The sequence below is a fragment of the Arthrobotrys flagrans genome (genome assembly GCF_004000055.1).
Source record: "Arthrobotrys flagrans strain CBS H-5679 chromosome Unknown unitig_8, whole genome shotgun sequence".
Lineage (NCBI taxonomy): Eukaryota > Fungi > Ascomycota > Orbiliomycetes > Orbiliales > Orbiliaceae > Arthrobotrys > Arthrobotrys flagrans.
In genome coordinates this window covers 2,030,890-2,045,252 of record NW_027137553.1, presented here as the reverse complement: position 1 = coordinate 2,045,252, position 14,363 = coordinate 2,030,890, and the positions used below count along the sequence as shown (strand labels likewise).

Here is a 14,363-nt window from a genome sequence, read left to right as displayed (position 1 = left end):
GCAGCTGTTCTTTTTTGTGTGTAATAATGGAAGGAGATTTTGGTTGTCGTGATATTTGGGCCTCGGTCGGTTTGAAATACCGTACGTTCGATCCAAAGAATCGTAAGTTCGTCAACAATCATAAAGCAAAGAACTTTGATACAAGAAAAAAAAAAGGAAATATTGTGTAAGGAAGGGATGAGGTTAAAGGTTGTGTATATGAGAGGGAGTAGTGGGTGGATATCGGGTGGATCCAAAAATATTAGAGACTCGAACAGCTGTAGTCGCAGGCAACGAATGTATATTGGTGTTTGCTAGAACTCACGAGCTAGAGTTCTTACGATTAGTTAAAGTAAGAGTCTCTAGTGACAGTCATTCGTCGCCGTCGTCATCTTCATCGTGAGAACCTTCACTGTCATAGGTTGGGGTGGGTTGAGGTGGTGCTGGAATCCTCTTTGTTAGATTGGCAATCTTGCGTTCAACGGCGACTCCGGATCCTGCCTTGGATTTCTTTGCAGAACCTCCCTCACCACCGTCTCCAGCCTTTCTCTTCAATGAAGCCGGTGCAGCGGCGTTCGCTGGCGGTCGAACGGGTGTCGAAGTCGGATGACTATCCTTGCGCTTGTCCTTCGGGGCAGGGACCTCTTCCTCGACAGGAAGTTCACCGGCTTCTTCCTTCTTCTTCCGTTCAATCTCAGCAACCTCGTCGGCCGTCAAGAACCTCCCTCCGGGTCCTCTAGGTCTCCGCATCGCATGGTTGTGTCTAGATTCGTGAAGATATGGCTTACGTCCCTTAGAAGTCAGCCGGAGTTGCTCGTCGAGTTTCTGCCTCGCAATTCTTCTCTTCAAGATCCTGTGGAACTGTTTTGCGTTGACATAGAGAGGTGCATCTTCCGCTGGAGCGATCTCTGGTTGGGGCTGCGGAGGGACCTGTTGCATTGGAGGGGGGGGAGGGGCCTGCATCTGCTGATGCTGGATCATTTGTGGCATGGGAGGCTGGCCCTGAGCGGACATCGAAAGGCGTCCTTGCATTGGGTTGGTTGGAACAGTCGGAGACTGTTGGGTCGACATTCTCCTTCCAACTGGACCGGCGGGCCGCTGTGCTGTTACTGGAGACTGGTTTTGAGGGGGTATGTTAGCCATAGGTGGGCCAGACGGTGGTTGTGCTCCCGGCATTGTCTGAGGGGATCTCTGGACTTGTGCGGCACGGTCTTGCTTTACTACCTTAGCACCGCCGGCCCTTGGAGCAGCCGAAGGCTTTCCCATTTGGTTTTGCATCTGGTTTTCGGAAGGCATATATGAAGGATAACCCCCAGAACCTGTAGCGGCCGCCAGTGCGGCAGCATACTGGTGAGGGGCAGGATGATAAGACTGCTGGTGGGAGAGCATGTTGGGATGTGATGGAATTACTGGAGATTGTTGATGAGAAGGATGGATTGCTGATTGAGGAGAAGTGATGGTAGAAGAAGAGAGCTGAGAGGAGGATGCAAAGCTTGCGCTCTGAGGTTGACTGTTGCCGTGATGTTGTTGACCCGGGACCTGCTGTTGATGGAACTGCTGAGCGTAATCCATAGGAATTATGGAAAGCTATACCTGTAGAAGATATAGAAAACTCGGAGTCAGTTGTTTGTTGGCCAAGTTTAGTTTATATGTACGTATGCTGCAGGATCTAGTTGGACTAGTCTCTGGTGCTAGAAAAGCGGAAGGGTATATGAAAACAAGAGCCGATAGCGCATGTTTCTAAGACACAACAAGATGGGAGAGATATCAAAGTCATGCGGATAAATTTTAAGACTTACCAACTTTTTATTAGACCAGACGAAGGGTCACTGCAAGTCTTCCGATGATATTCCTCGGGAGACTTTGGATGAGCCTTCGTCTTGTTACTTGCTGATCGTTTCGCTCCGACGTGATCAGATGGTATCAAGTCCTATGAGCTGAATCAGAAGAGAGAGACCGAGAGAAGTGGCGGCCATTCGTTAGCCCGGAACCGTTTTACTTTGAGTAGCGCGAAGAGGAGGGGGCTTTGCAAAGGTAGTATTGTAGCAGGCAAGCAATAAGTTGAAGCCTTCTAATAGAAAACTTACAAATAAAATAGCTGTCTCAGACTAATAAAGGGCTCCCTGGCTAAGGTGGGACGGTGTAGGCCAGTAACAAGAGAATACTAAGAGGAAGTGAGACTCCCTACTGGTTTACCGGTTCTCTCTTATCGCCAACCGTGCAATAATTGGCAAAACTGACAAAGTCGAAGGGCTGGATAGACAAGCCTTCAAGATTAAACTGCTTAGCCCCTCGTTTAAACGAAAAGTCTAAGGATGATTTAACGCTCTGTAGCTTTGTTACCGGGGCCAGGTTTTTGTATGGATTAGAGAGAGACCAGTGAGCTGGCAGGATGGATGGATGTACTACTCGTCTGAGAGATCTCGGGATTGCTTTCGAAACGCAGATAGGTTTCTACAAGCAGAAGTCTCCCCGGGTCCTTCTTCTTGTATACCAGAAGACAGACCAGCTTTGAAACGTATATGAGCCAGGTATGCGGATTCAGCTGACCCGCGGCTTGACGTGTATGAGTTGGCCACCAGGGAAAAGGAATAACCTCTGCCAGCAAAATAGTCAATATCGAAGAGAGACTAACTTGTATGTTCTAGCAGGATCGACGGCAGCGATGCAAATGCAGGCGTCTGTGAAATCTCTGGGACGTATGGGGGTGCGAAAGACGGGATGTTCGTGACGAAGTATAAAATTGATAGAAGGTTCGAAAAGCAATGCAGACGATGATGATGATGATGATACGCTGAAAAAAAGTGAAGACCTTTTTGTGAGAATTGGCAAGCACACCAACAGTTAGTGCCGGGTGTGAGTGGGGAGGTCAATACAACAAGCATGCAGATGACGACCAGGCAGGTGCGGGAGGTCCTTTAAGGTACCTTTTACTTTTTTCTGTGCGTGATGCAGGCACTGGCGTTCTAACTGCCCCCAACGTGGGACCTAGCTCCTTGAACCGATAGGAGGAGAGCCGAAGTCCTGGGAGATTCTGATTTGTGTGTTCAGAAAATACGGTAGCCAGTCAACGGGCAGAGAGACGAGATGGACCCTTGCGAAGGTTTCCCTCTAGTCCTAATATTTAGTCGCCTTGATCGAAAATCAAAGGCAAATAAGTATTTTGCCCAAATATATTGGAGAGGTGTGACAAGGGCCGCACTGGAGTTCCACCGGGAGCCAGAGCAGCAAATCTCGTTTCTGTCTGGAAGAAAATAGAGAAAGGTTACTCAACAGGCAGTGAAATGCAAGCAATGGCTGCACTGGCTCTGATGCTGTTCTAAGCGGGCCAGAGTGGAACTGTCAATGGTACCCTTGCCAGATTTGGGTTCATGCGATGATGACGATGGGCCCTTCGGATGATTGTCGTAGGAAATCGACTAGATGATGATATGCGAAGCAGAGAACAAAAAGAAATAAACAACGGGAAAAAAGAAAGCAAAATGGGGAAAGGCCGAGAACGGAACGATTGGGGTACAGCTGGCTCGCAGATGCTGATGCACCGAAGCAAGCGATATGCTCATGCTCTTACCTTGTTGTAGTGTAGTGGCGACAGAATAAGTTTGATAGCTCAGGGTAAATATCGATGTCTGTGGAATGCAGGGTTAGTGGGAAAGTAGTAGGTACAAGACGAACGAACAAACGAACGCGAAAGGGTATAAGAGTTTATTATGCAGGAGCGGCGTGATGAAGGGAAGAAAAGAAGGCCTAGGTTAGGATGGTGGAGGAGGTGGTGGTGGGAATGATAATGGATGGTGTGGGTATTAGAGGGTCGTCTGAGTTGTTCGAGTGGTGGTGCTCCGCCTTGTGTTGAAAAGGTGGTGGTAACAGTAAAGAGCCAGCCTTAGCTAGCTTGTCTCTGCGCTTGAGCTGCAGGCCGTCCTTCGAATGCATGAAAGGAAAAAAAAAAAAAGTTGGTGCCGTTTTGGGTCCCGGGCGCCAGCTCATCATTGCATGGACCGCCAGCGCACAACCAGGGCTCTCCCACGAGGTCATTCTCTATGAGCGCTCAATAGCCTCGCCATCCTCAATTGCTGCTAGCTGGTTGAGGATATTGAGACCGCCGCGCCATGCTCGAGATGTGAAAACGGCCACAGAACTAAGGCACTGTCATCATTGTCGTCACAGCCCGTCGGCTTCTGCTTACCTTGTTCAGTAAAGATAGCTGGTTCACCAAGGTTGTGTTCTTGAATCCTGGACCTTGACACAAAAAAAAAAAAAAAAACCGTCGAAGAAACAAAAATAAAAATAAAGTAGAAAAAAAGGTGAGTAGCTAGCAGGTGTAAAAATAGTTTTCCTAGACTGTTCCTCTTTTTCTCGTTTTTCCTTTCAGACAGTTAGGTTGGTCAGTCAGTTCGAGATCCTCTTTGTCTTCGCTTGTCTTAGAATTTCGTCGGAACCTTTTCGATTTCTATTTCAATTCGGCCGTAAATTCTTCCTTATCTGTCCTGAGAATTCCGAAGCTGGGCTTTTTGTACTTCAAAAGATGATAGCGTGACGTTTGATATATCTTAGTTTTTTTTTTTTTGACTCCCTCCTTTTTCTGCCTTTATGTGCACCCTAGATCAGAAACTAAAAAAGCACCAACGTCGATTCCGAGATGGCCGAGACCGTGGGTTCGTTACGCGTCGTATAACGGCCGTTTCGTTATCTTTGATTCAGAGCGGCTTCTTTGATGCAAGCTGGTACGTGCTTGTTGCTGCCCAAAATACCCGATTCGTGGAGTCCCGAAGTCTTGTGATGGGGTAAATGCGTCCTGCTGCACGAGCCTAAGAGCGATGCGATGGGGGAAAAAAGTATGCGAAAAAAAGGTAGCTCGCTTTCCTTTCGCTAAAGGGGCCTTTTTTTTTTTCCTTCAGCGTTCCTTCTCGTTCTTGATCTCGTTGTGCGATAGGACTTGATGAGGCTTAATTACGTGCTGTAGTAGACTTGTGAGATGTCAAGCCGATGTCAAGTCGTACTAAACCTTGTTTTAGGACCCGATGATGGTATGTATTTCAATACGGTCCGGTGAATGATTCAAATAAAATAAAATAAAAACTTTTAGGCTTCGGAGCTCTTGATATATCGAGGATAGAATAGGCTTTGGTAGCGAAAGTGGATTCTCGTATGTGACTGGATTGGTAGAAGGCAAGAATCGCAAGACGATTGGACGAGGAAGGGAGAGAAATAGGTAGGACGGCAGGCTTTTTGTGGGTGAATGCCGGGACTAGAAGGTTCGCCTAATGAAGAATTGTAAATATGCCTGCTTCCTTGCTCCAGGTCTGTGATGAGGTCAAGCTGCGCGTACCCTTCTTTTTGATGCTTTGCCTGGCTCGTGCAGCGATTGGATTCGAGCGAGAATGGCGGAGAGCGAGAGTGGATTATGGTGACGGAACGAACTCGAGGTGATGAAAGAGGGTTTTTTTTTTTTTTTTTTTTCACCAGGGAAAGAAATAAAAAAAGGTGATATCAGACTAGTAAGAGTAGAGGTAAAAAAAAAAAGTGTACAAGGAGTGGAGACCGATCGGGGCGAGAGCGATGGAACCGTGATCTGAATGGTGAACCGGTGAAGATTGAAAAGAAGAGACGGGACCCTGCTTTGGAGCTACTGGTCTGGGCTGGATTGGATCAGGATATAGATATGGATTACGGATTATAGAAGTATGGGTATGGATTCTGATATGACCCGGGTTCTTGAGAGGCGGTCGTGATAGTGATGTGATTTGATTGGAAGAGGAGACGAGAAGAAACAGGAGGGACGGATTCTGGTTGGACGAAAGGAAAGGGAGAGAAGGGATGTTAGCATGTCAACACTTTTTTGTTTCCTTTTGATCCCACTCTTTCTCGCACCGCTGCTCGGAACAGCCGCATTTACTTTTGACTTGACATATATAAAAAGGGAAGTTAAAGTTGAGACTAAGGCATTTCCGATTGATTCCTTCGAGGTTCGGGAAATTGACTGGGCCGGAAAGGGTGGCTGGCTTGCCTTCCCACCGACTGATAGACTGACTAACCAGGAGGGGGCCGAGAGTAGGCTAACTTGAAGAACTTCGCTAGGACTGCTCGATCGTGCATGTCACAGAATGCGCCGGCCCTCGCGCATATCCTTGATGTCAGTCTGTACTTACATATGTAAATACTATCTACATACATATACTGTACAGACATAGTATGTACAGACATCGATTCCAAGACTTTCTCGGGATCTAAACTCTCCTATGCAGGAGGGACAGAGCGGGAGTCTGTGAGCAAACCTGACCTGATCTGTGTTTTTTTTTTTTTTAAACCCTTGTTCCCAGGCTTCTATGCTCTTTCTCTCTAACGCTGTTTGCTCCGAAGTAAATACTCGCAAACAGCTGACTTTCGGATGCAAATTTGGGGGTTAACTCATGAATTCGATATAAATTTCATAATGGCGTGGGGAAAACACCAATATCACAGGCGGGTAATCGTCCGGATTCTGCTGCAGGAAATCTTGGTTCCTAACAGTTGAATCCCGCCTGGGGACGGGCATTCTCCCAAAAGAAAGACAAGAAGGAGAACCTGAACCCGCTACGCAAGGTCTCGGGATAGAACGACCAAAACGTGACTTCTCTGTACCTCTGAGGCGAAGTTGCTTCAATTTTGGTCTCGGAAAGGACAGCTCACCAGTGGCTGTTCAGTGCCTCCTACGGTTAAAGTCACGTTGGGCGGTCCCACTTGCCTTTCCAGTCGAACGTTGGGATACTTCTGCTTCTCCGTTACAATGCAGATGCAAGAGACGAGATGGTGAACTTGCTTGCCTGCTTTTGCTTGCTTGCTCTTGCTTGCTTTCTTGCAGTGACGCTGATAATACTCGCCTGCTAATGTTTTGTCTTTGATGGTGTCTTGCTTTGACAGAGACCACTCCTTAACTAAGCAGCCTTTTTTCCTTTCCCTTGCATCCGTCTTCACCCACAAAATCGTCACAGAAAAAATACTTGTGAGTATCAACACTTGTGATAGCGCCCTGCTAAAAAGGATTTACAAACAGACCGTATTTCCAAATCTTGATGTTATGAGCCGGTTTCACACCATCGCCAGCCCTATCATATCCCATCATCTCTGCCAGACGGCATCTGGAGCTTTTGATAGGCCGGCAGAAGAACATGGCTTCGCCCACGTTGTCCTGCTCGACGGACTCTTTCAAGTCACGGGAACAGAAGGTTGTGTGAAAGCTCGAATTTTGATTCGAAAACCTAGCCTTTGGGACCTGTCTCTGGCTCCTGCGAGGTGGAGGGAGGAACCACCACGCTGGGAAGGGTCAAGCCCAACCAACAGTCCAACCAACAGGGGTATACGTCTCCACCCCTGGCCGCGTTTGAACCAGTCAGGTTCCAGAATTCCTGCAAGCATACGATTGGTCAGCCCAACCGGAGGACCCGGGACAGCCTCATCTCACCTGCACCTCATCGTCATTCCTCAGTCCAATTCAATATCAACGGCGGCTGTGATGACAAGACTCGACTTCTCGCAAACAGATTATACATAAAACAAACCCCCCCGATTGTTTGCGACTTGTTGCAGACGAGATATCATTTGTTTACGTTTCAACCCAAAAACCTTCGGGTCGGGGCTGAATAGTGCAAACTTTGACGTGACGAAATTGCAGAGGAACAAGACCAACCCCCGGTTCTGATGACCCTGCCTGGGCTGACATCAACTCTGTAATATGATTGGTTGGGGCATAGGGATCTTCTCGGGAACAAGCCAAGGCCACTCTCGCATGCATGACGGCCTCCCACCGAAGCAGCCGGCGGCCAGGATTAGCTGCAAGCCTCGTTTTCAGTCGGGTGCTGTGTTGCTGACCAGTTTTCAGTCCGATGCGATGAGATGACGAAACGGGTGCAAATCTCACGGCGCTTAGAAGATAGGGGTTTTTATTATATGTGCATATCCTTCCTCAGATAATATTATACACGGATAACGAAGATTGCTACACAAGATCTCGTCAATAGCTTCCAAATCGCGAGGAATGCAAATCCTTCCTGTGATAATACTGTGATTCGATGCATTTGCTTCCTTCTTTCTCAAACATCTCCAAACAACAAATCTCGTGATGACGTTCCAGACCTCCAAGAACCCGATCCCAAACCCTGAGCTCCCCAGAAGCCACGAAATTGGCACAAGGATGGCCCGAACCAGGTTTTGATAGCGACCTTCATCTAACTGGGCCTTCATATCAATTTCCTCGGTGACAAATGGCTATCAAGCGAATTCTCCACTTACTTTAAAAAACCACATGGTCAACGCATTTGACGACTTTTGCATCACGAATGTCTCAATGACCCTATGCATGACCCCTTCATGGCTCAAACTGTGCTAAAGGCCCCGGTCCTGCAATTCTGCAAGATCTCCGAGATATCGGGTATCGCTCATCAAATTGTCCACCACCACCACAACCTCAAAATGGGTCTTGGTGTGGGAGCTTCGAGCAAATCACGGGACGGCGTTAAACGCTCTTAATGATCGACCCTTGACTGCCAAAATACCACACAACCCACTCGGATGCCGCCCTACGAATTTGTATCGTGGAGTATTTGTTTTTTCCGTTGTTCTTCGTTTCAAGGACTTCCTTCGTTTATTGTTTGGTTCCTGTCGCCACTATGTAGAGGGCGCGATCACTCAATTGAATCTCTCCGGACGACTTTTACCAAGTCAATTGAACTCACCAATATTCTCGACCGATAGACGAAACCAACCCGTCTATCCAGTAGACACGGAACGTTTCACCCTATTCTCACGCTAAACGATTCCGCCATCAAAAGGCTTAAACTTGCCTAACAGGACACTCCATGACCGAACACCGAGCCGTTCCTTGATTCATTGGCGCCCGGGAAGGTCAGCTGGATTAACCTAAAACCTAGACTAGTTAACATCTATACTAGCTAAATATCAACATTTCAGTGCCGCCGCCGCTGTCCGCCACCGTTTACGTCCAGCGACCCTTCCCGGTCGCCCTTTTTTTTTTTTTTTTTTTTTTTTTTTTCGCGAACTGCAATGTCCCGTCTGGAATAAGTCAATATTTGAGTTTACGGAAAGATTTTGCTTTTGGCCCACATCTTTCTCGTTTATGGTGTCTCCACCAGTCACAACTGTATTCGGCATGTTAAAGGCTGATGAAGGATATAGGGTTTCGGCCAATGAATTCGGAAGATATTGTCTTTACTGCGACACAAGTGGAACAGGATCCTCGATGAGCATCTCATCGCGGGGCTCTCATTGTCGTCATCGTTAACCCCTCAGTTGATATCCTCTTGCTCGTGAAGGACGATTCTGTAGGTTTAAGATACCATAACTCGATGAGCTCTCTTGAGATCGAGATCGATCTGTAGCTCCAATGGCCACGAGGCGTACGGAATTACCTCTCACAGACTCCAGCCGGGGTTTTGGGCCACCCCCAGGATATCCCTACCATAGATATCGATTTGATTAAACGAGGATGAGAGGCAAAATTTTTTTCTTCCTCTCATTTCTTTTTCTTTCATATACCTGCATCTTGAACTGGTAAGTTCAATGCACATTTGTATAAAAAGGTATCTCGCGGGTATGCACTGTGATTGTGGCAATGCAATATTCCTGAGGCTCTTAATATCAAAGCGCCATCAGAAGGAAATGGAAACGAAAAAAGTACTTTTCTGAAACATCTTGAACACCATAAAAATCCAGTTAGTACCTAGCACCACAGGACTTCACACCATCACCGACAGAAGTCTCCAAAATCTCTCCCGGTTTGCGATATTATACCTAAATTGGGACAAGCTCCGGCGCGACCTCTCAGACTCCATTTTTCGATCGAATTGGATCCTTTGATAGATAACTCCCTCTTCTTCCGACGGAAAGAGCGAATTCGTAATTGAGCTTTGCAGGAGTCTCAGAGTCAAAAACGTGGCTAACATCGTCCTCCTATATCGGAGATGTCTTATCGATTGTATAATATCAAACTGGTTAGCTCTACGCTTTGGTCAGATGTGGGGTGCGAATACGAACAATCACCCCAGATTTCCCTTGCAGAGAGTTTCACGTGAGAGAGTGTGCGCGTGTAACGAATGTACTATGCGTATGTATAAATATCTCCTTCGGAGGAGAATTAAGCCATTCCATCCGCCTTGATTACGAAGCTCCAATAGCGACATGTTTAATTATTCTTCAAGAATAGCCTTGTACCTGTTCCCCGACGAATCCGGGCCTTTCTCGCCGAGACGTCAATTTCGGGACACGGAAGATGTCCAAAAGTGGGAATTTTACAGTTTTTTTTTTTTTTCTCTGAGAGGTTTCAAAATAATACCGTTTCGTTATCATGGCTCGGATATGGGCAGGCATTTGCCTCCGATATCGATAATAATGAATTGCAATTAACAGCCCTTCTTCGATGTTGCAACGATACGAAGGCGGCATGAAGCGACTGTTGTAACGTCTTGCGAACTCCACCTTACTATCCTTATTTTGTCCAAACTCTTGAGGCCGTCTTTTTTTTCCGCTAGCTTCCCGGATAGGATTGTACATAAACTTTCAAAGGTATCGAGGAGGGTTAGCGAAGATGAGTCGGAATATTTTTCCTAAGAACCTTGAATGGAGATGCAAGATGTGCCGCTTTGCCTTACATGCAGGGCTGACTTGCTGGCTGGCTGAAGTTTATCGAAAGAAATCTTCGAATTGCTTAATTCAGTGAATGGGACCTCAAGACAACATATCCATATCCATGAAATAGATCGTCGACGGCAGCCTTAAACCAATGTATCTGCACGTATACGCATGCAAGTAATCATCCTCAAAAGACCGAAAGTCATGCTGGTATTCGACGTCTCGGTAATACTTCCCAACTGTTCCAAATAAAATCGGCAGACCCTGCAACAATCGAAATTCGATAATTATATAACCCATGTCCCGAGCTTGCAAGCCGACCGCCTCGTTTTTTGTTTCTTCGTCTTAACAAGTAATTTTGCAAAGAAATTTAAGATTCCAGCTCTGACATGTTTGTCAACCACGGTACGTACCATGTAAATCCTCAAATAAATTTGCAATTTCGGTCCGCAGTCGCATTGCATAATGCGTGTGTGCGTGCGTGCATTTTTTTCGAATCTTCGAGCTTCAATCCCAACTTCCCAAGAAAAATAAAATACAATCATAAACACAAAACAAAAAGGTCACGCTAGTATGTAAACAGAAAAAATTCATAAACGGGATAAGAAAATACGTAAAGCTCCACATCAGCCGAAGGAGCGTGATCAAACAATTTCGCATCGAGGATACACACATTGGGGGGTGCAATTCCCGGTTATGGTTATGCAAGCGCACTGACATGGTGCCGTACGACCTCGAAAAAAAAAAAGGCTCGGGCTGTATTTCCACGATTCTCTTCACTATAAATCATGAATCTAACATTAGATCCCTCGTGTTGCACGAAAGCTTTCAAAGATGAACCCGGGCCATTGGAACCGCATATGCAGTTACAGCAACCACTTTCAACATCGAGTTAATATTTCGGCTTTGTTGAAAGACTCATCTGATATGAGCTTTGATACCGTATGATTTAGTTCAACACTGCCACTACTTTAATTTAATATAAATATGGTGAATGAAAAGTCTTCTGTGTAACGGATAATCCCGTTATACATATTAACTTAGCCATAATAGAAGTCTTAAATACTTAATGTAGTTATATTAAAAACGTATAGCGCACACGTGCAGTCAGCGGCTGGGTAATTTGAATCCACTATCCATCTTCGTAGTAACAATTATAATGAATTAGACCATATTGATCAAAACGTGGGGAAACAGTACTTCCGAATTCCGAGTGCAGATGTAGCTAGTAGGTCATATTTCGAATATTGAATTCTCGAGGCTAAGGATCGACCGCCACGGCTTCAATTTTGCCATACACTATGTACGTGGGCGTCAAGCGGCAGGTTGGTGTCAATTGACTCTTTGGAGACAGTGGATTATGATTGGTTCTTTCCACAACCTAGTGATGGTTGTACAAAGCTGGCCCCCAACCTAACCTCGTCGAATGTGATCCTCGAAAACACCAAAAAAAAATACTGACACATCGATGCCTTAATGAACAACCCCCAATCTCGCCAAAACATCGAATTGATCTCGACAAAATGAAGGCAAAAAAATAAACAAAAACCCTGACTTAAATCTTAACTTTGACTTTCAGATTCCAATTTCTAAAACCCCATCCCTTCGGTGTTAAAGAAAAGGCAAATCGAGAAAAAAGCCTCCCGATAATTATTCTCAAGGTTCTCGTACGGATATCTCGAACAGGATCATCCCAGCTTCTCAACGGGAGTACCGATACCACTGGTGCTCCATAATCCCCACATTTATTGACTTGACATATGTCCCTAGTTCCCTGTACCGTCCGGGAAATACACAATAATGTAAAACATATACGCCTCATGAACAGTCTCCACCATTGCCCCCACATCATATACTCAGGTGCATTGTTGTTTACATTTCATTTTGATTCATTCCGCTCCAGATACCCCAAAGGATCTTAAATCCCTCCCCCCTTCCATCACAGTCTACCCACTTCCATGCAACGGGATACAGCATATGTAATGAGCATGCACGTTCTTGCAGGAATGTATGTAGCTAGCAGTCGGTTTATACCTGAGTTTAAAGCAAAACAACATTAGAAAAAAAACGCAGATGACGAGCCGCCGAACACGAGATCGATCAGATGATAACCCATGATACATAATTTAGCTGCATTTTTCGATGCGTGTGAGGGTGTTTGTGGTGTTAATGCACGTCTGTGCACATTCGAGCTTCGTTGGCGGGTTTCGGAACGTGCATGCATGATGACAAGACAGTAGAGGTTTTCCGTTGGCGGCTTTGTCGGGATTAGGACGGAAAGGCTCGAGAGGCCTGAGAAGGGCTTCCACAAACTGTTTGAAGGAAAAAACAGATGTATTTTTTAATATTTTGGTTAGCTGAAGAACATAGTTATGAAGCCCATGAAGGGTACGTATCCCGATCCGGAGTTCTAGTTCCTGGGCCCCACGTTCTCTACCCAGTATACAACACGACAGGGCCAGTGCGTTAATCTATAGTCTGCCACTTTTACAGCTCTACCTCCTATTCAGGAGCTTCCTAGCTGAATAGGAATAGAGTTTGCCAAAGTGTCTGCGACTGCTGTTGGAAAGCCGGTTTTCAATGCCACAAAGGATAATGCAGCCGAATGTGGATTTTCCGGGAATCCCGGATCCGCATAAGACGGTTTTGTTGAGCTCGTGCTTGTCGTCAGTTTAAGCTATTTTCGAAGTTGTTTATTGGAGGCTGTGGATCTATTTGCGATCTAGATCTCCAGAGCTATGTGCTTGACACCGCGAAGGCACACAATTGTGGGTTATAGGAGATAAGGCCTCGGAGTTTTCCAGAATGCAAAGCAGGATTTTTAAGCCTTGAGGATTTGAACGGTTATGTGCGGGTAGAGGGTAGCTCAAGCTACATGGACTTCTTGATCTCATGAGTTTACGTTTGTCTGTGAATATAGGGTGTATACGTACCTGTATAGTACTTGTTGATTTGTTGAGGTTCGTAGATATTAAAATATATATATATAGGCACAAGTATCTACATAGTAACTCCATAACCCGAATGCTGAGGCATTTTTATAGAGGTATCTACCAGGCGACTGGAACGCAGCCTTTTACTCCCCTTACTCGAAGAATTGAAAATGTTGGGCTAGACTGGTTTAATTCTCTGTATAGAGCAGGTACATAGACCTAGGCTTCTTGAATTCAGTGTACCAGCACACAAAACAGGCACGGTCAAGGAGAGGTCAATATTCCACTCTCTCTTTTCTTCTATAGTCTATTAAATCTTCAACGGTATCTAACTCAACTATGATATCACAGAAACCCGGCTGACAAAATGTGATGTATCATAAAAGTATGTATACCTGTAATCGTCATCATCGTGTCCTGTACCCTTAAATGTCTATCTGCAGGCTCTATGCATGTTTGACTCCTTTTTCGCAGCCATGTATGCCAATGCTCCCTTGCTTTCTCGATTCGAAAATTAAGTACGGAAACCACTCAAAGTACTTACGTACCCGTCCGGCCGGTTATCAGCTAGTCTCGGCACAAACCTTCGGGATCTTCCCTAAGCTCGGGCCATCCTGCTTCCATCGATGGGACGAGCGATTTTTAAAATTTAAGATAGTTTTCTTCGTTCCGAGAATTAGCTCTTTTACTGGCTACCGGTTTAGTTTAAGATAACTTTGCATTGCATATGTCGGTATCTAATGTTGCAGTAGTAACCTCGATCTAAACCGACGCCGTTTGCCGCAAAATTAATGGCTTACACGCTGAAATACCTAAAGCGTAACCACG

General features: G+C 45.8%; 1 protein-coding gene across 1 annotated transcript; it reads right to left on the bottom strand.

Moving 5' to 3' along the window:
* Nucleotides 1–351: 351 nt before the first annotated feature.
* DFL_007094 (uncharacterized protein) lies at nt 352–1,551 on the bottom strand (the record flags this gene model as incomplete). Its single annotated transcript, XM_067636622.1, has 1 exon — nt 352–1,551. One exon carries the CDS (start codon nt 1,549–1,551, stop codon nt 352–354), a length of 1,200 nt encoding a protein of 399 aa, XP_067488220.1.
* Between the last annotated feature and the right edge of the window lie 12,812 nt (nt 1,552–14,363).